The 23,820-nt window shown below is 40.3% G+C and overlaps 1 protein-coding gene across 1 annotated transcript in view; it reads left to right on the forward strand.

Annotated features, from left to right (window-relative positions):
• GDI2 (GDP dissociation inhibitor 2) overlaps positions 705–23,820 on the forward strand; it is a 29,239-nt gene continuing 6,123 nt past the window's right edge. The window contains exons 1-6 of the mRNA XM_018057299.1: positions 705–1,321; positions 11,664–11,771; positions 14,721–14,820; positions 17,338–17,472; positions 22,755–22,953; positions 23,182–23,313. Of these exons, the coding sequence (XP_017912788.1) occupies positions 1,277–1,321; positions 11,664–11,771; positions 14,721–14,820; positions 17,338–17,472; positions 22,755–22,953; positions 23,182–23,313 (719 nt within the window). The 5' untranslated portion in view covers positions 705–1,276. The remainder of the gene's footprint in view (positions 1,322–11,663; positions 11,772–14,720; positions 14,821–17,337; positions 17,473–22,754; positions 22,954–23,181; positions 23,314–23,820) is intronic.

The raw sequence follows: 23,820 nt of genomic DNA on the forward strand, positions 1-23,820 counted from the left end.
CCGAGTCTCCCTCATTGCAGGCAGACGCTTTACCGCGGGAGCCATCAGGGAAGCCCTTTGTCTGCATGCTCAGGCTGAAAACACTGGATCTGCTCTCTTCGGTTGAGAACATAAGCCACCAGGGCTGGAGATGCCAAATAGAAACCTGAAGAAATGTGTGTTTGCAGGGCTGGGCCGGCTCGGATATGAAAGGCAAAAAACAGGGAATCTTTTTTTTTCCCTACACTCTGTGGCCTAAATCCATTCACGTGCTGGTCAGCTATCTTTACAGCTGGTTTAGATTATAGCTCTCAGTAGGCGCAGACCTGCTTCCGATCAAATCTGCCCTTCCCCTTTATGCGAAAGTTTCCTTTTCAAAAGTAGAGTTTTTTTTTTTTTTTAATTCTTATTTCCTAAGGCTGCACATGGGGCAATGCATCAAGCAAGAATAACATTGGGAGGGAAGTTAAGAAAAAAAAAGTGATTTCTGAACTCCTTAAGATTCATTAGGTCCTTTTTCCTTCAGGAAATGGAGGTAGGATAAAAAGAAAAGCAAGACAAGTTGCAGAGGACCAGCTAGGCGCGCAGAGGGCCGAGCCGCAGCCGGAGTCGGGCCGCATGGCGTCAGCTCCTGGTGTGCGGGGCTGCGGGAGGCCGCCCGCGGTCCTGGGGGCTGGGGAGGCCAGCCCCAGCCACGTGGTCGCCGCGGGCCCAAAGTCCAAGGGCAGCTGCGGGCGCGGGGCCCAGAGTGCGCCCCGCCGCCGATGGGGAGCGGGAGTGAAGAACCGGACAGGGGTCCCCCGGCCACAAGCTCAACCCCGCCCCCGCCCTCGAAGGCCCGCGCGCTGCTGCCCCCTCCACCCCCAACCAAGGCGACCGCGCTTTGGGAACGGATCGGAAATCCACCAGGGGCTCGGCCCGCCCTTTTCTCGCGAGACGGGGAGAGGAAGCGGGTCGTGGGCGACGGAGACGTAGCCAATGAGCGAGCCGGAAGGGCGTGATCGACGGCTTCCTCCCGGCCTCGCCCCGGCTGCGGAGGCCGCGGTCGCAGCCCGCCTCTCTCTCCCTCGCCTCCTTCCCTACCCTCCCCGCCCCGTTCTTCTCTTCCCGTCTGAGGTGGCGGCTGGCTCCCCGCTCGCCAGCTCCGTGTAGTCTCTGCCTCCGCTTCCCTTTTCCCTCAGGCCCCGTCCGGCCTGAGCGCTCGCCCCCTGGTCCGCCTTCTTCTCGGGGCAGCCGCAGCCCCAGACCCCTAGAGTTCTGAGCCTTCTCTGGGTCTCTGTCCGCGCCCGGCCCCGCCATGAATGAAGAGTACGACGTGATCGTGCTGGGCACTGGCCTGACGGTGAGGAGGGGCGGCGGCCCGGGGCCGGGAGGGGGCCGGCCGCATGCCCTGCTCAGCCTCGTCTTCCCCGCCCCCCGCGCCGCGAGGCCGGGGGTCTCTTCCCGGGGGGGTCCCTCCGGGCGGGCCGTATCTGCAGCGGGCCCTGCGGGGAAGGGACACCGCGGTGTGCAAAAGCCTGGCCCGGACAGGTGCCTGGACGGGTTGGGGCGGCCGAGCAAGGGTCTCAGGAATGCAAGGCCGAGAAAGCCCGGGTTGCGGCGTCGCTGCGCCTCCCTTGCTGGTCGAGGGCCTCTCGCGCCTGGAGACAGAAAGGAGTGGGGGAGGGTGAAGCCTAGCCCAGTGGCGTTTCCTCCGCAGCTTCCAGGCCCCGCTGCTAGTCAGTTTCGGTGACCAGTCACAGGTAATCGCTGTTGGGTTGGTAATTCAGGTCAGTGAACTTACTTTTTTTTTTTTTTTTTTTTTGGAGAAAACTGGCTTTCTTAGCCTCCTCCCCCACGCCAGGTGAGAAGCTTTGTCCATTCCTGTGTAACCACCCTCCCAATCTCAGTTGAACGACCATGGGATTGGAAATGAGTTTTTCTCCAAATGGGTCTCATCTGGCTTTCGCCAGCCTTATGTATGATCTGTCCTTGCCCACCTCGACGCTGCTGAACCTTTTCCCCTGAGAAAAGGAATTGATGATGAGTTGGTTGGTTGCTAGAGGCCAGGTGTTCCTGTCACCGGGGTAAATGTATTTTCCTAGCTGTCTGCTCAGAGGACTTCAGGTGATATTCCGCAGATAACGCAGGCAGGAGTTGTACTTTTCTGTGGTTTTTAAAAGAAAATGAAGACAGCTCATCTTGCAAAAGAATTCCATTTGAAGATAGGGACCGTCTCCATTTATCAAGATTTTTGGAAATTTGAAATTCTGACATGGGGCTGGCTGCTTCGTTTTAGAAGATGAACCCTGATTTTGATCTTGTGTTCCATATGAACTGATCTCAAAATCCTGAGTCATTTGATGTAAATGTGTTGAAATGCATTGTAATCTCTCAAGATTTAAAAATTTTTTTCAGGTAGTATTCCAGAATAACTATTTTAGATTTCTCTGGACAAGAGAAAACTGTGAAACTTGCATTTGGCTAATATTCTTAGGAAAAAATTGTTGGAAACTTACAGTGATAGTTTGCTGGCATGTTATTTTCTTTTTATGGTGATTTATGATGATTGTTGGGTAATACGCATTTCTGAATGCTTTACTATGTTTGACCAGTCCAGAAAAAGAGGCGACTGGCTGGGAAATTGTACAAAATAATAGATGAGAGTGATGGAATGTGAGATATTGGGTTCAATTTCTTTGGTGAGCTGTTGGATGCCTAAATGAGTAGGCCTACCCACTGCAGGGTTTTTTTTTCTTTCCATTTCCGAAGTGCTTAATTGGGATTCTGAGCTGAGCTTAGTAGTTTAGTTTGCCCGTTGGAATGGGCACTGTTGCTACCAGCCTTTTGTTAGAGCCAGTTAGTTCCACTGTGTTTCTACCGTTATTGCTGGTCTTTCAGATTTGCTCTTGATTAGGTCAGTTAAACATGGACAAATGAGTGCAAATCCTTCCTTACACAGGTTTGTCCCCCCGCCCCCTTTCCTTTTTTCTCCCCTCATGCTGGTTTCTACATGCCTAGCTCAGAAGGATCACTTTGTATCAAAGCGGGCAGTCTTAACTGTATAACAACCAAGTTGCACCTTATTTACATTTTCATTTGGACTAATTGTGACCTTTTTGATGAATGGTAGGTGCATACTTAGAAATCAGAGCAATTTCTGCTGTCATTTGTATAGCTGTGATAACTGTTTCCTGTGAACCTTCCTAGAGTGTTGTTGTGAGATATTCTTTAAATTATATCAATTCAGAGCAATCATATTATTACTGTTGTATTACAGTTGTTGGTAGTAGTGATGATGGGATGATTTTAATAATGATAAATCTTTTACCCTCATTTTTATTGATAGGAGAACTTCGATTACTTGAGACCACCAACGTTAAAAACGCTCAATTTATAATTTGAGTATTTGGTGTGAACATACCATTTACTTAATTTTTGACTTACAAATATTTAGTGCCTGAGATTTAAGAACCTGAAAACAGGCATATGTTATCACTTATGGATACCAAATGTTACGTGATTCTTGTGTGTTAATTACTTTAAGTGCAATTAACTTGTTATTTTTAAAATGTAAGGAAGTTTTGGGATTTCTCTGTGTTTTCTAATGTGGCCATTGTTTTTTATGGATTATTATGTCTAAAATAGTCATATTAGTGCACCAATATTAATAGTAACTTTAAAGAAGGATTAAAATAGTTTGCTATAAACTAGAGCAAAATATTCATTCTGTCTATAAGAAGTGCAGTGTTCTATATAGTTGAATATTTTAAGGAACTGATGGCTTTCCCTTTAAAGACCCATAACTTTATTTTTTTGAGGTATAGTAAGTGAGGAATGTATTTGTAAATGTACTGAATCATAGAAGTACCTTTCAGAAGCAGAGTCCTTAAAACATAGTTGGGAAGTACCACTTTCCCCAGGCAGCCGAAGCAGTTTAAAGACAGCACTGTTGAAAAGTTGAATTGATCTGGGGACTAAAGATTAATCAAAAGAACCATAATTTTTAGAAAAAAGCTTTCAAATGATATCACAGCTTCCTTAACAGACTAAGGAATGTAGTGAACACCTGATAACAAGATTTCACAAAGGGAGGGTTAATTACTGAGTACTGCTGTAACACAGTGGAGCCATTGAGACTTCCTGAGCTCTGTGGGAACTTTGGCCTTCTTACTAAGTCCTCTTAGACGGCTGGGCTTTGGTAGGTAGTTCTAGTCTACTTTTCCTTTTTTCCCTCTTTGCTTACTTTGATGGGTAGACTGGGGACCATGGGCATCTGACCACTAATATGCTGTATCTGGTTGACTTTGGGCTTGGCAATGAATTCATGAATCTTAGAAATTGTGTGCTTAGTCTTAGAAATAGTAATACATAATAAAACAAGGGCAGCTAGCTCCACAGCTGCTTGGGCTTCCCAGTGGTATTTTGGGTTTTTTTCTGCATGGTGATTTTCGTAAGGAGCTGTGAATCAAAAAAGACACTTTAGTGATCTCTAACCAGATTATTCTCAGCATTATTTGTTTAAAACGTTGTTTTACATCCCAGACATACTTTTCCTCTTCTCTCTGTATTAAAATTTGTGACATCAAAGAGTTTTTGTACCTGATTTTAAAAAATCTTGAATTGCCTTTTGTATTTGCTCCTTGAAAATCTTTCCCATTGCTGTTAGAGTTCTGTGGACAAAGGACATTTTGTCCACTGCAGTAGTGATCACAGGACCAATATATGCAGTTGTCTTATTTTTGAAAGGTATAAATACTGTGTAGGCAGTCTGTATTTTAAATCAGCCTCAAGTATACTGGTCCAGTAGAGTAGAAGTAAATCAGACACACGTCAGCATTTCTCGGTAGCAGTGAGACGTTGGTTGGAAAGACCACTAGGTAAACCTGTGGCTCACATGTCTATGGCCATTGTGCTGTTTATGGTCAATATAAAGCCAAGCACACCTGTCTGTGAGTAGCTTCTTGTCATACGAGGGGTAGTATAATACGAGTTAATGTGAGAAAATGCTGTTAAGAGAGTTCAGTTCTCTCTGAGTTCAATTCTCAGGGGGAATTCTGATACTGGAATCAAAAACTTTCATAAAGAAGGAGGTATTTAAGTTGGCTTTAAAACATAATCAAGGTAGGGGAGGGGGTTTAGATGAAGGTAATCATAAGGTACAGACTTAAGTAAGTTATAAGCTAGTTAAGTACTAGGGATGTAATGTGTAACATGATAAAGAGACCACTGCTGTACATTATAAGTGGGAGCTGTTAGAATAAATCTTTAAGTATTTGAGAGGGTGACAGGCAGGAAGGCCAGGGGTGTCCAAAGGGAGGAAATAGCCTGCAAGTGTCAGACATTTTTATCTCTCTTAAGGGGCAGGAGGAAACAAAGTAGCAATATTTTTTTCCTTCTCTATACAAATTTAAAAGCTTTCTCTTAAAATTCTGTGTTGCCATGACACCTGGTTTCACCTGAAGTTAACCAATGCCTTTTTCTTACGGAAATATTTATCTTAAGCTATGCTGATGTACTATACATTTACCCCAAACTTTGTCTTCAAGTCAGTTCCGCCTTTTGGCTCAGAACCCACTTGACAAACCAGTATGTTATACTCAGATATTGTTCCTCTAATCTATGTAAATGAAAGTATTTGTGTGGTGATCTGCCCTTCTTCAAGATTCAAGTTAATCATTTTATGGCCCATGATTAACCATTTGGTGCCAAGATTATCCCAAAATGCACCTTATGGGTGAGGGGCCTGGTGCCATTCTGAGTTTTAAGACATTCCTTTCTTTCATTAACGGACTGCTGGTGACTATATAACAGCCAGCTGAAGACTAGCAGGGGGTACTCTTTGTGCTCCCTTCTGATGCCTATGTCAGAAGCTTTCTGTATCTCCTTTACACTTTAATAAAACTTTATTACACAAAAGCTCTGAGTGATCAAGCCTCGTCTCTGGCCCCGGATTGAATTCTTCTTCTCCTCCTCCTCCGGGGGCCAAGAATCCCGGCATCGTGATTCAACAACAACCTTTCATATTCTAATCACAAAGAAACATTTTTTTCTATTTGATGTTGTGTCTACTTGAGGTGATGGATGTTCACTAAACCTACTGTGATATTCAAGATGTTTGTAATTCAAAGCATTATGCTTTACATCTTTACAGTGCTATAAATCAATTAGATCAATACTGGAAAAAATTAAAAAATACTGGTAAACTTTGAACACAAGGAATGATTTTTCTAGGCAGAGCAGTGTAAGTCAGTATTAGAAGAGAACCTGTGTTTAAGGGATGAGGGAGTTGGGAAGAAGGCATGTCACCAAGGATGTTGAAGACAGTAGGCTCAAAAGTTTGAATTTCATCTTCTAGCCAGTAAGAGAGGATTTGAGCAGGAATGATATAATTAGAACCAAACTTCAAGATAAATTGACTTTTGACAAACGTTTGAAGAAACATTCTGTTGAACACTGGCATTCGTTTTTATTATGTTATTGCTGTAAGATGATGAACTGATTTTAAGTTTTCTGGTTAGTATATTTTTCTTATATTTCTAGACAAGTAGCTTTCAAAAGGCACTTTTCTATAACATGAGTTGTTAGGTACCTTGTTTTCCGGATCACATTTTTGTGTGCTTTTAGTTTCTGGGTTTTTTTTTTTCCCCTTTATACCAGAAATTTAAAATGCAGGAGAATTTAGAGTGGTCATGGAGCTTAGTTTGGTCACTTGGAAGTTGTATCAAAATATTATGTGTTCTGGTTCTATTCTCTTCAAGCCTAGGTTGCCCTTAAGTAGGAAGCGGCTGGGGTCGGGGTTGGGTGCAGTATAACTAATTGGTCCTTCCTGACCATCACCACACCCACACATCTACAGAGACTAGAATTTTGCTGCAGCTGAACTTTAACCATTTTGTTTAATCTGGTTACTTCTTTATGTAGGACAGCATGTAGGACATGCCATTACCATAAAGAACTTGGGTTCTGGGCCTGAGCCCAGTTGGGATGAATGACCCTGCTTGAGATTCCTGAGTGCATCTCGTGAGTGCATGCATGCATTCATTCATTCACTTATGCATATTGAGTCCCTGACGTGCTCTCAGCCCTAAAAGTAAAAGATAAATAAGGCATAATAGCAAAAAATAAATAAACCGAGAAAACAAAAACTTGGATTCTGAAGATGGTTTTTAGTTCTGGTTATTTTGGATGAGTCTCTATGTGTTCTCCTGGTTTGATCCCTGAGTGGGGAAGATCCCCTGGAGAAGGGAAGGGCTACCCACTCCAGTATTCTGGCCTGGAGAATTTCATGGACTGGATAGTTCATGGGGTCGCAAAGAGTCGGAGCAACTTTCATGTTCACTTTTCAGGTCACTTTTGGGTGAGTTTGAAATTAAATGTGGAGCATTTTAGTTTTAAAACTGTGTTAACATCCATTCATATATGTTTCCTGATAAAAGTTACCAGTGTTCTTGACATAGATGTTTAACGGTCCTGGTTTTCTAGTGTGAAAAAAGGAAATTCATTTGGAGTAGTTTCTCTGACTTTGTACTTTGCTTGTTGTTCTGTATTCACCAGGTACTGGTAGTGAATTTTAATTTTGAATTGTTAATTTGGGAGGATATTAAAATTTTGAGATAATTAATATATACCCTATACTCAGATATAATTCATGTTTTATCAATGAATTAATAACTTCATGTTGTAAAATTTAAAGTATTACATTTGTGCTACTATGTATTCTCTTGGCAGTGTAAAGCAGTCTTTTATTGATGGTTTAGTAGAATCAGTGAACCTGCAAATTTATTAATTAGCTTTTATCATGTTTCCTCCAAGGCTCTTTAAAGGCAATTAGTATCAGCTCTTTGGACTGCAGAATCTTTATATTATTGGATCCTTTATTAGGCCTCAGTCTCCGGAGGTTGTTTTAGAGCCGTGGTCCAGGGAGTGGGTCATGCTTACTTGCAGTGGAGTGTGAAAAGTTATATATAGAAGCTCTGCAACACTCAAAAGTTGCTGCTCTGATTTTGCTTCCGAAAGTTGAACCATGAAGTCTGCTTTTGTCGACTGGAAATGTGACTGTTTGGTTTTCCTCTGTTGATGCTATTATCTGTTTCTGAGATTGTAAATATTACATCTACTTTCATATAATACGTTGAATCATATGTTAGTGCTGCTTTTGATTTTTAAGCAAGGGACTTGCTTTGGATAATACTGGAGTTAAATTTTACGGTTAAAATACCTTCAGTTCTGTTTATCAGGACCTCAGTTAAGAAAGTTAAAAGTCAATCTGTGGATGAAGATTTCTGCAGTTCATGTAGCCGGTAAAGCATTTAAAAATATCTAGAGTATATAAGGAATTTTTATATAACAGTAAAAAAGAGAAAGGTCATTTTAAAAATGAGCAAATAATATGAATAGACACTTAACACAAATGTTGGGCAAGATATGAAACAACAGGAACTTTCATATGTTGTTTGCACAAGTATGAATTAGTAGAACCATTTTGAAAAACTTTTTGGCAGTATTTTTACTCTCCTTCATACATATCTAACAAGTGCATGCATAAGAAAGACACTCTGAGAATGTTGATGGAGCATTATTTGTAACATCCCCAAACTGGACACTATCCCAGTGTCCATCAGTAGTAGCATGGATGAGTAAGTTGTGGCATATCTGTAAGGAGTAGTCATTCAGTAGATTTCTGTGACTTTGTTACTGTAGTGTGGTCCATGCTGCAACCCCTGAGAACTTACTAGAGATGCAGAAGGTTAGGCCTCACCTGAGATACATGGATTCAAAATGTATAGTCTAACATGATCCCTGGGTGTTTAATAATAGTTTGAGCAGCACTGCTTTCCTCGGAATTCCTGAAATTGATCCTGGAGCAGCAGTATTAACCTTACCTGGGAGCTGGTGAGAAATGCAGATTCTCATGCTCCATGATGACCTGCTGGCTCAGAAGCTCTGCGGGGGTGGGGGCCCTTGCAGTCTTTTAACAAGTGTCAGGGTGATGTGGGTGCAAAGTGAACTTTTAGAATCTGCTTCAGATTTACATTTCTAACAGATTCACGGGTGATGACCAAGTCAGGAGCATGCTGTGAGATCTCCTGCTTGTAGAGTTAGGCAAACCTGTGTAGGTCCACAGAGTCAGGTTGTAGGTTGTCAGGCCCTGTGGTTTTCGACACAGCTACAGTGCTGTTGTACCCTGAAAGCAACCGGTATGGAAAGAAATGGCCATGGATGTAAGGGAGACTTCACTTATAAATACAGCCTGCAGGCTGGACTTGGCTCCTGTACTCGGGGACCCCTGCTGTATAGCAAGAGTAAAAAAATTTAGACTGCAAGTAAATCATGGATGTTGACTAAAAGATGTATACTACAAGATTCCATTTATTCAGAGTTCAGAAACTCTGGAAAAACAAATCTTTGCTCTTAAAAGTCATGAACGTGGCTGAGGCTGAGAAGTGATTGTGGCTAGAGGTGGCCTACTGGGATACTCAAAATGTGTTGTTTCTTGATCCAGATATAAAAAGATGCACCCTCCTGTAGTAAAATTTGAACCTGATAGTAACTAATTTAAACTATTTAAAAATATTAAAATGAATAGTACATTATGGAGGAAAATTTGAAATGTGTATGAATTTCTTAAGATAAAGATTTTAGAGTCAGGCTTCTAGGGGGAAGAGATTGTTCCCTCTGTCTGGAGTCTTGGATAAATTTGAGATGCACTAGGATTTATAAAGTTACAGGGGATTACCTTTGTCCTTTAAAAAAAAAAGAGTTATTATCACCTAAACTCTGGTATAATGGTTTTGAGTAAATGTGTATCCCATCTCTGTTTCTTCTCATTAATCCATTAATTGGATTCTTTCTTAACCTCTCTCCCCCCATCTTAATTTGATATGTCTCAGTATACTCATGCTTTATATACCTTTTTTTCTGAGAGTGATAGTTTAATCAATTGGATGGTTCTGTCCCTGGATGCTTCATTTAGGGCTCTAGTTTTCAAACTCTTGGTCTCAGGATCTACTTACTCTTAAAAAATTGAGGACCCTGATGAGCTTTTGTTTGTAAGAGTATCTCTCAATATTTATCCTATTAGAAATCAGTGTTGAGAAGTTAAAAATTTTTTATTAATTCACTTAAAGATAACAAAGATAAACTCATTATATGTTAATGTGAAAAACAATATTTTGAAGTATAACTGTTTCCTAAAACAAAAAAATGCCTTACCTGCTTCGGCGTTCAGTCTTTCATGGTTTTTGTCTTAGCTAAAGTATATGAAGAAAATTTGGCCTCCCTGGTGGCTCAGTGGTAAAGAATCTACCTGCAGTGCAGGGAGACACAGGTTCAGTCCCTGGGTCAGGAAGATCCCCTGGAGGAGGGCACTTCAGTCTTCTTGCCTAGAGAATCCCATGGACAGAGGAGCCTGGCCGGCTACAGTCCATGGGGTCACAAAGAGTCTGACTTGACAGAAATGACTTAAGCATTCACACACATGAACAAAATCAGGCTTTAGACAGATGTGTAGTTGGAAGGAGGAGTATTTTAATAGCCTTTCAGATTGTTGTGGCTATGCTTTGATTTATACCAAAACACAAGTGGCAAGTTTTTTTAAAGATTAATTTGCAATATGAAATTTGAAACCACATCAGTGAACATCAGATTAAAATTCGAATTCCACTTTTAGCCCACTGTATGATTTTGTAACATCATTGGTCACTTGGAAAGTACTAGTTTACTAAGTTGCAGATCTTCTGAATTGTTGACACATTTCATGATGCAATATCAAAAACTCATATTTGTTAATGTCACTGACCCTGAAGAGGGGCATGGCAACCCACTCCAGTATTCTTGCCTGGAGAATCCCATGGACAGAGGAGCCTTGTGGGCTACAGTCCATGGGGTCGCAAAGAGTCAGACACAGCTGAAGTGACTTAGCATGGATGCATGCAGTGTCACTGATGTTGTCTGAAAGGATCTGACGTGCCCGTGGTATGGATAGAAGTTCCTAAAATTCAAATTTTCAATAAAGATTTTTGACTTTTGTTATTGGCAGCAAACACTATTAGTTAATTTTCCTTGACATTCATTTTTGTGAAAATGTCTGCCCAGTACTTAAGTCTGAGTAATCATAGTTTGTCAGTCAGTTATTTGTCCAAATAAAAATGATGATCCATGAAAAACATAGCTAGTTTAGCTTATAAGTCAGTCACCCAAAAGGCTTTCTTAGACCCAGCATTGCTTTATATATACTTCCCATTTGGCTACACAGGATATTTAAAAGATGGGTGTTTGAGGGTGTTGTTTAACAGAGGTGACTTTTTATGCTTCATCAAGGACAGTTTTAAGTGAAACAGACCTTGTTTTTTTAAACTATGAGTGCCTTGTGGTGAAGAATATAATGACTGGTGCAGTTGGAGCCACTGGCTTCATTTTATCCATTATTGCTCTTGCAAATGTAACACAGTGGGAAAAAATGAATGATGTCTTAGTATTGTTAAGAAAATAGTTTTAACCTTGGGACCCAGAGGAGTCCACTGACCATACTTTGAACTCTGGTTATTTTAGGGGTTTGTCCTTAAAGTTACATCATACATTGCCTGTACAGAAAGCATTAATTACTAAAAGAATGTTTAATGACAGGCTTATTAAAAAAATTATGTTTGAAACATGCTATAGCACTTTTCCTTCCTTTGAAGATGTTTATCCTTTCCCTGTAGGAATGTATCCTGTCAGGTATAATGTCAGTGAATGGGAAGAAAGTTCTTCACATGGATAGAAACCCGTATTACGGAGGAGAGAGCGCATCTATAACACCGCTGGAAGATGTAAGTACTAGAGTGAATGAAGGTGCCTTTCGTGCGTCGAGTCTTTTCCTTGTGAATCTCTACTTTTTATGGATGGTTTCAGTTCTGTTTTTTTAAACAGATTATCTGTAGCGTCATAATTTTTGGGAGCTCCTTGTTTGGGGCTTGTAGAAGAGATGTTCCATAGTCACCTCTGTTGCCATTCAGAGCAGGTACCTGTTGTCTCTTGGAGGTAATAGAGTGTAGACTGGTTGGGTGCCTGGGGGCCACACCAGTGCTGATCACAGCCACTCGAAGATTTTATCCCTGTTTTTTCAGATGGCAAATAGTTTCTTTGGGCTTTCAATCACAGAGATGGGCTGAGAGAACCCAGGTTATATAACTCCAAAGCTTAGTGCCCTTTTATTTTATTGAAATATAGTTGATTTACAATGTTGTGTTAAGTTATGCTGTATAGCAGAGTGATTCAGTTACACATATGTAGATATCCACGTGCACACATTCTTTTTCATATTTTCTTTAATTTTTGGCTGATCCCATGTTGTTGCAAATTTCATTAAATTTCAGCTGAGCTATTTACAATCCTAAAAGATGATGCTGTTAAAATGTTGCACTAGATATGCCAGCAATTTGGAAAACTTAGCAGTGGCCGCAGGACTGGAAAAGGTCAGTTTTCATTCCAGTCCCAATGAAAGGCAATGCTAAAGAATATTCAAACTACTGTATAATTGCCCTCATTTCACATGCTAGCAAGGTAATGCTCAAAATCCTTCAAGCTATGCTTCAGTAGTATGAGAATCAAGAACTTCCAGATGTACAAGCTGGATTTAGAAAAGGCAGAGAAACCAGAGATCAAATTGCAAACATCCACTGGATCATAGAAAAAGCAAGAGAATTCCAGAAAAATATCTATTTCTGCTTCCTTGACTATGCTAAAACCTTTGACTGTGTGGATCGCAACAAACTGTGGAAAATTCTTAGAGATGGGAATACCAGACCACTTTACCTGCCTCCTAAGAAACCTGTATGCAGGACAAGAAACAACAGTTAGAACTGGACACAGAACAACATTCCAAATTGGGAAAGGAGTACATCAAGGCTCTATGTTATCACCTGCCTTATTTAACTTATGTGCAGAGTACATCATGCAAAATTCTGGGCTAGATGAAGCACAAGCTGGAATCAAGATTGCTGGGAGAAATATCAATAACTTTAGATACGCAGATGGCATCACTTTGATGGCAGAAAGCAAAGAGGCCCTAAAGAACCTCTTGATGAAGGTGAAAGAGGAGAATGAAAAAGCTGACTTAATAACTCAGCATGCAGAAACTGAGGTCATGGCTTGTGGTCCTAACTTCATGGCGAATAGATGGGGAAAAAGTGGAAATAATGACAGATTTTATGTTCTTGAGCTCCAAAATCACTGGGGACAGTGACTGCAGCCACAAAATTAAGATGCTTGCTCCTTGGAAGAAAAGCTATGACAAACCTAGACAGCATATTAAAATCAGAGCCATCGCTTTGCCGATAAAGGACCCTATAGTCAAAGCTATGTATTTTCCAATAGTCACATATGGATGTGAGAGTTGGACCGTAGAGAAGGCTGAGTGCCAAAGAATTGATGCTTTTTGAATTGTGATGCTAGAGAGTCCTTTGGACAGCAGGGAGATCAAACCAGTAATCTTACAGGAAATCAACTCTGGAAGAACTGATGCTGAAGCTGAAGCTCCAGTACTTTGGCCACCTGATGAAGAGCTGACTTGTTGGAAAAGACCCTGATGCTGGAAAAGATTGAGGGCAAGAGCAGAAGTTGGTGGCAGAATATGAGATGGTTCAGTAGCATCCCTGACTCATTGGACATGAGTTTGAGCAAACTCTGGGAGATAGTGAAGAACAGGGAAGCCTGGCTTACTGCAGTTCATAGGGTTGCAAAGAGTCAGATATGACTTAACAACTAAACAATTAACAACATTTTTTATGGCTGCATCATACTCCATCATATATGTAAAGCATCATCTTTATCCTTTCCTCTGTCGATGGACATTTGTTTCCATTCCTGGCTATTGTAAGTCATGGTATAAGGAACTTTGGGGTGAATGTATCCTTTCTAACCACTTTTTTCTGTGCTTCAATAGTGTGAGAATCTAGAACTTCAAACGTACAAGCTGGATTTAGAAAAGGCAGGAATGGGATTGCTGAACTTTATGGTAGTTATTTTTAGCTTTTTAAGGAACTTCCATACTGTTCTCCATAGTGGCCTTACCAATTTACATTCCTACCAGTAGTGTAGGAGGAATCCTTTTTCTCCACACCCTCTCCAGCATTTATTGTTTGTAGACTTACTGATAATGGCCATTCTGACCAGTGTGAGATGATACCTCACGTAGTTTTGATTTGCATTTCTCTGGTTGTTGACGTCTTATCATGTGCATTTTGGCCATCTGTATGTCTTTGGAGAAATGTCTGTTCATATCCTCTGTCCATTTTTTGATTGAGTTGTCCTGTTTTGTAATATATGTGAGAACTTGGGTTCCCCGCCCTGCCACCCTCACTTGGGGTTTTTATTGAATGAATATATACAAACTTTGTTTATTTTGTTCCACCTTAGCAATAGGATTCATGAGTTTGAGTGAATATTAAATTTTAAGTTGCAAGCTGCTTTTTATCTAGAGTCTCAAACTTTGCAGAACTAGTACTTCAGTAACAGTTGGTTCTGCATTCTTGCTAGTAAAGAGCAGACACACCACCTCTGCAATATTTATTTTACCATTTATTAGTTTAGTAATGTATTTAATTTATGGATGTGTTAGAATATTGCTAAGTGGCCTAACTGATTAAAAATGAAATGCCCTTGTTGTCCTTTACCTCATGTTGGTGGTATTTTGCTATATCAGAATCACTTCATCAAAAATAGTTGCATAATGAAAGTTAAATTTTGTCACATTATGGGTGTTTTTGTTTTGGTTTTAGTTATACAAAAGATTTAAGATACCCGGAGCTCCACCAGCATCCATGGGCAGAGGAAGAGACTGGAATGTTGACTTAATCCCCAAGTTCCTTATGGCAAATGGTAAGGAATTCCAACTTAACTTTGTGACAGGACATCGACTCTGATTTGAAAGTAGAAAGTAGCTGTTGACTCTTAGAGTATTATTCTGGGTAGGTGGAAGTGGATTTTGTTGAATGGAACAGTACGGTGAGTAATAGGGTCCATTAAAGGCTTCAAGGGTCAGTATGTTAAGAATAGAGGGAGGAGGCACTGACTTATCAGTAATTCGTTTTGGAGAAACAAAATTATGCTCTGGCATCATACACGTCAAAACTGTGTAACAGACTTTGCTCTTGATACTTGGTGACAATCTTAGATAACTGGGCCTTCAGAAACATCCATTTTAATATTTTTCTAGTTTGTAGGCTTTCATTGTAATTTTTTCATTTTGATTGTTGATATTTTTAATTAGAGCAGCTAAGTATCTATAAATTGCTGTGATTTTAGCATCTTTTTCTAAGAGGTTGAAAAACTGAATTGTAGTCTATGTCCCATGAAAATGTTTGTGCCACCCTTTCCCCCTTGGAATTTGTGTTCTATAGTTTGTTTCAGTGGAAAGATCTTATTTGAATTTAATCTTGGACTTAAGTAATTGAATTTTCTTGAGGTTAATTGTAAATATAAAAAGTTTATTACTTAATTAAAATTAGAAAACAGATAAGCAGAAAGGAAATAAAATTTGCATAACCAAAATCTTATCATCTTGAAAGATAGTCAATATTTTGGTGTATAATCCACCAGTTTCCCTCTCCCTCTCCCAGTTAACATCTTTTTCAATCATTATACTGTGAATGTTTGAGAGAGAGAGAGGGCGGGAAGGAGGGAGGGATGGAAGTGGGGTGGGGTGGTGGGGGGATGGAAGAGATAAGTCTCATTGTCCACTCCAGGAAGTATAGCATGGGGATTCAGGCAGGGCTCTTTAAGACATTTCCTTTATATTGCCAAATTTTACTTTCGCCAGTAAACTGACTGCCGCTTCCCCAATACCTTTACCATGCCCAGATATGATTCATTTTAGGTTTTGTGAATTTTGTCATACTAAAAGATGGAATAATGGATTTTTAATATATATCTGCATACTGGAGAGTGAAATGATTTCTAGAGTTCATTGGCTTTCGTGCCCTTTATTGCTTTCTGCTTTGCACATTTTTCTATAGACATTTTTGTGTTTTTCTTTATTAATAGCTCATTCTAAAGGCTGTTAAATGCCCTTTTAAAGTATGTTGAAAGTATCTTCAGAAAAGGCAATGGCAACCCACTCCAGTACTCTTGTCTGGAAAATCCCATGGACGGAGGAGCCTGGAAGGCTGCAGTCCATGGGGTCAGGAAGAGTTGGACATGATTGAGCGACTTCACTTTCACTTTTCACTTTCATGCATTGGAGAAGGAAATGGCAACCCACTCCAGTGTTCTTGCCTGGAGAATCCCAGGGACGGGGGAGCCTGGTAGGCTGCCGTCTATGGGGTCGCACAGAGTCGGACATGACTGACGTGACTTAGCAGAAGCAGCAGAAAGTATCTTTTCCAGTTTGTCATTGGCCTTACATACAATTCTTGTGTTTTATTTCTGTACAAAAGCTTTTAGTTTTCATGCAGTCATTGGTTGATCATTCTGTTACTGGTTTTGATTTGAAAGGCTGTCTTTAAAATTTCAAATTCTGATAGCTATTTCTAATGGTATTATGGTTTCTTTTTTCCACTGTATAAATAAGTTCATCTGTTTTACCGAATGAATAAATTTTATTACCCCATTGTTTGAGAAGTAGGGATAGAAATTTGTTTTCGAATTGACTGATCAGTTGTCCCTCAGCATCATATATCTTTTCTACTCTGATTAGGAAACTTTCATCATATATTAAATTCTTATATGTGAGTCTCTGTTTTACACTGATTTATGGACCAATTAATTTACAGTATATTGAAACATCTGACTGCATAAAGGTCTCCTCATTACTCTCTTTTATTCTCAAAAAATTTTTTTGATTGTCCTTATATGTTTATCCTTTCAAATGAGTTTTAAAATAATTTTGTTTGGTTTCTCAAAGAAGTTTACTATTTCTAGTATACCAGAATTTCCTTTGGTTTATCCTAGATTTTTCTTGATCCAAAACTAGTGTTCATTTTAATAAATATAAATTGACTTAGAAACTGAAAAACACAAATTCCTGGAAAACTTTGCCTGAGTTGCCTCTCTTTAATATGCAGTAGGAACCTTAAAGAAACCCAGACCTATTTGTAATAGTACTGTAATTCTAAACCTCATACTTGAAATAATTATTCTATAATTTTTACAAAAGCAAGTTGATAAAGTTATTCACCTTGAAGTTGTAACATTTGAAGAAAAGGCTAACTTTGCCAAACAGTAGGTCTGCATTCTGATTTTCCTATTAGAAATGGCTTTGGGGACTTTTGTAGGAGCTAATGGATGATGTGAAGAAAAAATTGGAAAGCCATTAGTATCAATAAACTACTTTTCTTTCTGTTAACTTTTGAAAGTAGTAAGATGTAAATAACAGTTTGAATTATGTGACTCCTACAGGTCAGCTGGTTAAGATGCTGCTTTTTACGGAGGTCACTCGCTATCTGGATTTCAAAGTGACTGAAGGGAGCTTTGTTTATAAGGGAGGAAAGATCTACAAGGTACCTTCCACTGAAGCAGAAGCCCTGGCATCTAGTAAGTAATTTCATATTCACAGATATTAAAACTTTATAATGGAAAGGGATCTTAGGGATAAAATTCAAAGTCCCCTGCATTGGCCATGCCCCCACTCACCCAGTCAGCATAGTCATTGGATGTCTGTTATGTGCCAGACGTTATTCTTGGCAGTTGACAGTATATCCGTAAACAAGATGTTCAAAAGCGCCTCCCCCTCTGAAGCCTGGTGAGCTTTTATCTCGGAGCCTGTTGCTGGTGAAGCTGGGCGTCCTTGGGTCTAGCGTCTCTCTTCCGATAAATAATTCATATGCATTGCTGTCTCGTGGAGTATTTCCCGTGTGCTAGGCTCTGTGGGAGACGCTTCCCATTCTTACTGATTCGCGAAGCCTTCGAGGGGTAGGGTTTCCAGTTTATAGGTGAGAAACCTCAGGCCTGAAATGACGTAGGAAGTGAGAGGCATGAAGGCGCGGGGACCCTGGTGGGCTGCTGCAGAGCCCGTGAGCCGATCGCCGTCTGCGCTGACTGCCAGTGCCTCTGTCCCACTTGCTGTCCTGGGGCCATGTCCTGTCCCTGGTCCTGTGCCCATTCTCCAGCATCTCTGTTCCTAGGAGTTGCCAGTGAGGATGGAATGATTTTATTTCTTGCCCCAAATCACTTCCTCTACTGGCTCTTGAAAGGCTCCTAGTTAACATCTTCTGTTCTGAGTCTTATTAAATAGCAAACACCCCTAGAAAAGACCTTCCTTCCTTTAAAGGTGATTTTGTTGCCATGAGGAATGAGCAGTTTGAGGAAGGATCAATGTGTATCACTGAAGGGTAGATAAATTTTCTAAGTGCTCTAGGAGTTCAGAGGAGGGAAAGGTTTGCTTTTGGAGAACAGGAAAAGTGCCAGTTAATTCTTAGGAAATTTTTTGGCAGTTCCTCTAACTCCATTTATTTACTTCTTCCTATTAGGGGAGAAGATATTGGGCCTAAAGTGTTGAAAGACACTATAGCTAGAAAGCAGAAACTAGCACTAAGGGTAGGGGCTGGGTTGGGCGTGACAGGTGGTGAGGCAGGAGCTGCTCCTGCTTGAGTGGCCGGAGTCCTTGCTGTGAGCCTGGGTTAGAGGTCAGTCTTGTCAGTGACGCGCATCTGATGTAAATAAAGTGTCCTCATAGAAATCAGAGTCCAAGAGTTTGAAAATTCTTCTAAACACTGTTTGTGGTACAGTTTTTTTATTTAAAAGTTTTACGCTCTCTTGAGCTCTTAACCCATAGTAATAGCTTCAACCACCTCCTTAATTTAAAAAAAGTTGAAGGATTTAACCTTTTGAGTTTTATTTTTCCCTTTTGATTTAATATTTTCAAATATGTAAAACAGTTACATGACTTGAAAGTCAAAGTTATATTAAAAGATATATTTAGGGTCTTGTTCTTACCTTTGCCATTCCATTCTTTCCACTTTGTTAGGTGGTCATTTTTACTTATTTCTGATGTATCCTCATGTTTATTTTTACAAAAATAAGCAAATGTATTTAATCTATATATTTTTAAGGTTAGATTTATTGAGGTTTAATGTACAAGTAGGATTTACCTGTCTTAACATACATTATTATGAATTTTTGCTAAATCGCTGCCTTATTGTCAACTGTTTGTATTGATGGATAGGATTTTGAAGGTGGAATGACAGGTAGGACAGTTCAAGACAGAATGAATAAACAGGATAGGAAATGTGTAGAGGGTGGGAAGTTCAAGAGAAAGATAAACCCATTGTTTTATACTTTAATAATAGCTAACATTATGTACAGGCACTTGTGCACAGTTATTCACGACAGCCCTCTGAGATGTGCTATTCTTGGCATATACATGAGCGAACACTGAGGTATACAGGTATGAAAGAACCCATGAATCTCATAGCTCATGACTAGTGAGAACTAGTTTGAAGCCACATTTGTCTGACTCAAGAACCCCACACTTAACCACTAAACTATGTAGTATGTAAATATATAGCTTCTCAGATATTTTAACAGCTGCCACTCAGCCTCTGATTCTTTTTTCCTCTGTTGCACTCCATGGACTGTACAACCCCATGGACTGTAGCATGCCAGACTCCTGTTCATGGAGTTCTCCAGGCCAGAATACTGGAGTAGGTAGCCATGCCTTTCCCCAGGGGATCTTGATCCAGGGATTGAACCTGGATCTCCCACATTGCAGGCAGATTCTTTACCATCTGAGCCACCAGGGAGGTCCATGTAGTGTGTAAATATGTAGCTTCTCAGATACTTTAATGACTGGCACACAACCTCGAATTCTCTTTTTTCTCTGTGCTGCCCATTTTCAGTGCCTGTGGTGGTTTCTGATATAATATGTTGTCTAGGTCTCTTGTCCACTTTTCTTTGAAAATTCTGACTTGCCAAGATTACCATATATATGATAGAATTGAGCCAGACCAGACCTGACGCTTCAAATGTTGTATGCCGACTCAGTTTCAGTGGAACTTTTACTTTCTTTGGCCAATATATTTCTGTTAACATAGCCTAAGTGGAGATAATGGAGGACGAGGAGTCTCGCATGCTGTAGTCCCTGGGGTTGCAGAGTCAGGACTGAGCGACTGAACAACAAGAAGCCTGAGTTTTTGTTGGGTTTTTAAGGAGCTGTATATAATGTTGGTTTTGTGGAAGGTCATGGTGCCAACTAAAACCTCAAGGTTCCAGTAAGTATTTGTTCATTGGTCAAATGTTACTTTAGTCAAGTAAACGAGAAAGATATTTGGCCTCTATAGTAATGTTGAACACAGATACTTAGAAAAGTTTGAGACATTTTCCTGAATAGCTTTGAAATGTGCCCAGCAAAACCTTGTGTCCTCAGTTGAATCTTTAGCTTGCTTGTTCTCAGTGTTCTTCTGTGAGGCATGTGTTTGTCGGGGGCACCTTTGACAGCACAGAGCCGAGTGACCGGGAGCTCCTGGTGGTAGGAGGTACGCCTGCTGCGGGGCCAGCTGCAACCTGGGGTGAGGCTGTTGAGGTCCACCATTGGAACTCCGCATCGCGTGCTGTGTCTCTGCTTTTCCTGTGACATTCATTCTTCATTTTTTAATTCTCTTGTCAAATCTTACACCTGTTAATTGGGATGCTTTTTCCTTTCCTTTTACTGAAACTGCTCTAGATTTTTGTAGCTTTTGTCTTGACATAGGTGTCTGTTTCGGTAATTAAATCTCAATGTGCAAGTGCATGAAAGAAGGTAAAGCCATTTGAAATGAAGTGAAGGCGCAGCTCAATGGACTAATTGTGAAAAAGAGTTTTTGTAGTCCCTTTATCATATAATTTGAGTATTTCCTTTATATATTGTGTGTCCAGTATATGAACGTCAACTTCTTTTATATTCACTTCCATTGGACATTAATTAGTTGGAATGGATATTTACTGGGCACTTGTTATACGGCAGGTACCCGTCTAAGAAGGTCTGGGGTAGGGCGGGTGCAGCAGAGGAGAAAAAAGTAAACAGAAGTGCTTTTCCTGTTTGTGCTTCCATTAGTGGCAGGCTGGCTGTGCATGAAAGGAAAAGCATTTCAGCTGGTGATATAATCAGATATAAAAGCGTATCAGATGGTGGTGGAGATGAAAGGAGAGGGTGTGGGAGGGGCTGCTGTTTTAAATAGGGTGACCAGCGAAGGCGTCATCATATAGAAGTAGCTATTGTACATGAACCTTTTAAATTACGACCTTTTCAGAGCCTCAGGTCTCTCAGATGTTGGTGATCACACAGAGATTTGGTTCTGACAGGACTGGAGGAGCAGCTTAGAGAGGCTCCTTTGTGTTGGGAGAGGCTCCTGTCAGGCTCAAGGCTTGGAGCAGGCGGGGAGAGGAATCAAGAGGAAAGAAGAGAAAAGAAAAGAATGGGGAACTGAAGGAAACACAGTAGATTTTCATTTTTACTTTAAAAGACGCTGTGAGGTCTTAGCTATTGTTAAGAGCTCTAGGTTCCAACAGACACGTCCACCAGAGTGACTCCTGAGTTGTAAGTGCATTGGCGTGGTGACTTATGTTTTCTTTGGCTCTCGCGCCTTCCCCTGACGGCTATACTAGTGTCTTAAGTAGCATAATAGAATATTTCTTTTTAGCCTTATGCTTTTTACTGTGTATGCATTCTGTCCATTTTTTTAAATTTAAAAGCTAAATTACATAAGTATTGATTAAAAAGGTTAAATGTAGTCAGGTGTCATGAATCATCTCATGATCATTTTAATTTTCAGTTTTGTTGATTTCAACTGCTGTCTTGGGGGGAAAATGTTTAAAGTATCAAAATATTCAACTGTCAGTGGGTATAAAAGAAATGGTTAAGAATTTTTATGTAAAGCTCCAGTTGTTTTTAAAGTAGCTGTATGGTTTAAGAAAGGGGCAGCAGGAGAGGGACCCAGAAAATGTCCTTCTGTTTAACCTTGTCTTTCTACCAGCTGTTCACAACAGTGGGAATCCTGACTGGTAGGAGGAGCTGAGGGCTTCTTATATGGTGGTTCATAGCTTTCTCCTCACCTCTTTTTTAGTGTAAAAAGCAGTGAACTGCCTATCTATCTAGGACTGGAAGCATGACCAGCATCTAAATTTCTTTGCGGTCTCCTTGTTCTTGGTATCTAAGCTGCTTTTCCATTTAATGCCAGAGTGTATCTTAGCATACAGAAAAAGAAAAAAATCAGCATTTCGAATTTTAGGCAGTTAGAGTACAGATCAGAGTTGTGGAAAGAACATTCAGATAGATGCCTTCATGAGTAATAGTTTTTCAAAGTTGTATGTGTACCTAATATAATTAAACTTGTTATATTTAATTAATTATGGGTCATAATTACTTGTAATTGTATTGTAGAATTGAAGACTTAATAGCTGATCTGTTTTATTTATGGGAAGCCCGGTTGTCTCAGTGGTAAAGAATCCACCCACCAGTGTAGGAGACTGTAGTTCTATCCCTGGGTCGGGAAGATTCCTTGGAGGAGGAAATGGCTACCCACTCCAGTATTCTTTCCTGAAGAATCCCATGGACAGAGGAGCCCAGGGGGCTACAGTCAATGGGGTCACAGAAGAGTCGGACACAGTTTAGGGACTAAATAATTATGACAGTGTATTTCAAAGTGTTACGAAACTCTCAGTTTATTTTAAAGAAATGGTTAAGAAAGAAAGAAATTTATTTTAAAACTCTTGTATTTTAAATTGCACATTGCATTGTAAGAGCCTAAGATAGAAACATGGGATATTTAGACTTTGTTCTCACATTTACTTTTCCTCAGTGTCCTGTTGTGAGTGTGTCTTTTTGAAAAATTCTTTTTTAGGCCTAATGGGGCTGTTTGAAAAACGTCGATTCAGAAAATTCCTGGTATATGTCGCCAACTTTGATGAGAACGATCCTCGAACTTTTGAGGGCATTGATCCTAAGAAGACATCAATGCGAGAGGTGTATAAGAAATTTGACTTGGGCCAGGATGTTATAGATTTTACTGGTCATGCCCTGGCACTTTACAGAACTGATGAGTAAGTCTTCTGGTTTTTAGATTTATATTTTTTCTTGAAATTGTCACTGAATTTCCCAATTCTGCAGAGTGGAAATTCTAACAAAACAAATACATAGCTATGTTATACTGTGAAAAAGAAGTTCTATATATGGAAGTGTGGAATTGAAATCCTTTCAGAAAACGATTTTAAATTGAGCAGAAGAATGCAAGCCAGAGTGCTTTCTAACGTTCATTTCTTTTTGTCTAGCTATTTAGATCAGCCATGTTGTGAAACCATTAATAGGATTAAACTTTACAGCGAGTCTTTGGCAAGATACGGCAAAAGCCCATACCTTTATCCACTCTACGGCCTTGGAGAACTGCCACAGGGATTTGCACGGTGAGAGCCCATCTTTAACCTTGTCCTGAAACCCCTCTGATCCTGAGCTGCATCTCCGCGCAGTCACCCAACCCCCACTGTAACAGCTGCATTTGTAATTTTTATCACCAAGGATCACTTTTGTCTCCTTTTAGTTTATATAAAAGGAATATGTGCTCACTTTTGCTTAACAGTATTTTTGAGATTCATCCGTATTGATGCATGTGCTGGTAGTTGTTTAAAAAATACTGAGTAGTATTCCACTATGTGAATTGTGTGAATATGTCACACTGTCCTGTCGATGGACATCTAAGTAGCTTTCAAAAAGTTTTGGGGTGTTACGAATGAAACTACTATGAACTTTTGTGTAACAGTGTGTATGGAGCTGAGTTGCCACTTCTTCTGGGTACATACATGTCCAGGTGTGGAACTGCTGGTCGAGAATGGCATGTATATGTTTCATCTGATGAGACATTGCTTAACAACTTTCCAGAGGGGTCGTAGCATTTTGCTTACACTTAGCGGTGT

Source organism: Capra hircus, chromosome 13 (assembly GCF_001704415.2).
Source record: "Capra hircus breed San Clemente chromosome 13, ASM170441v1, whole genome shotgun sequence".
Classification (NCBI taxonomy): domain Eukaryota; kingdom Metazoa; phylum Chordata; class Mammalia; order Artiodactyla; family Bovidae; genus Capra; species Capra hircus.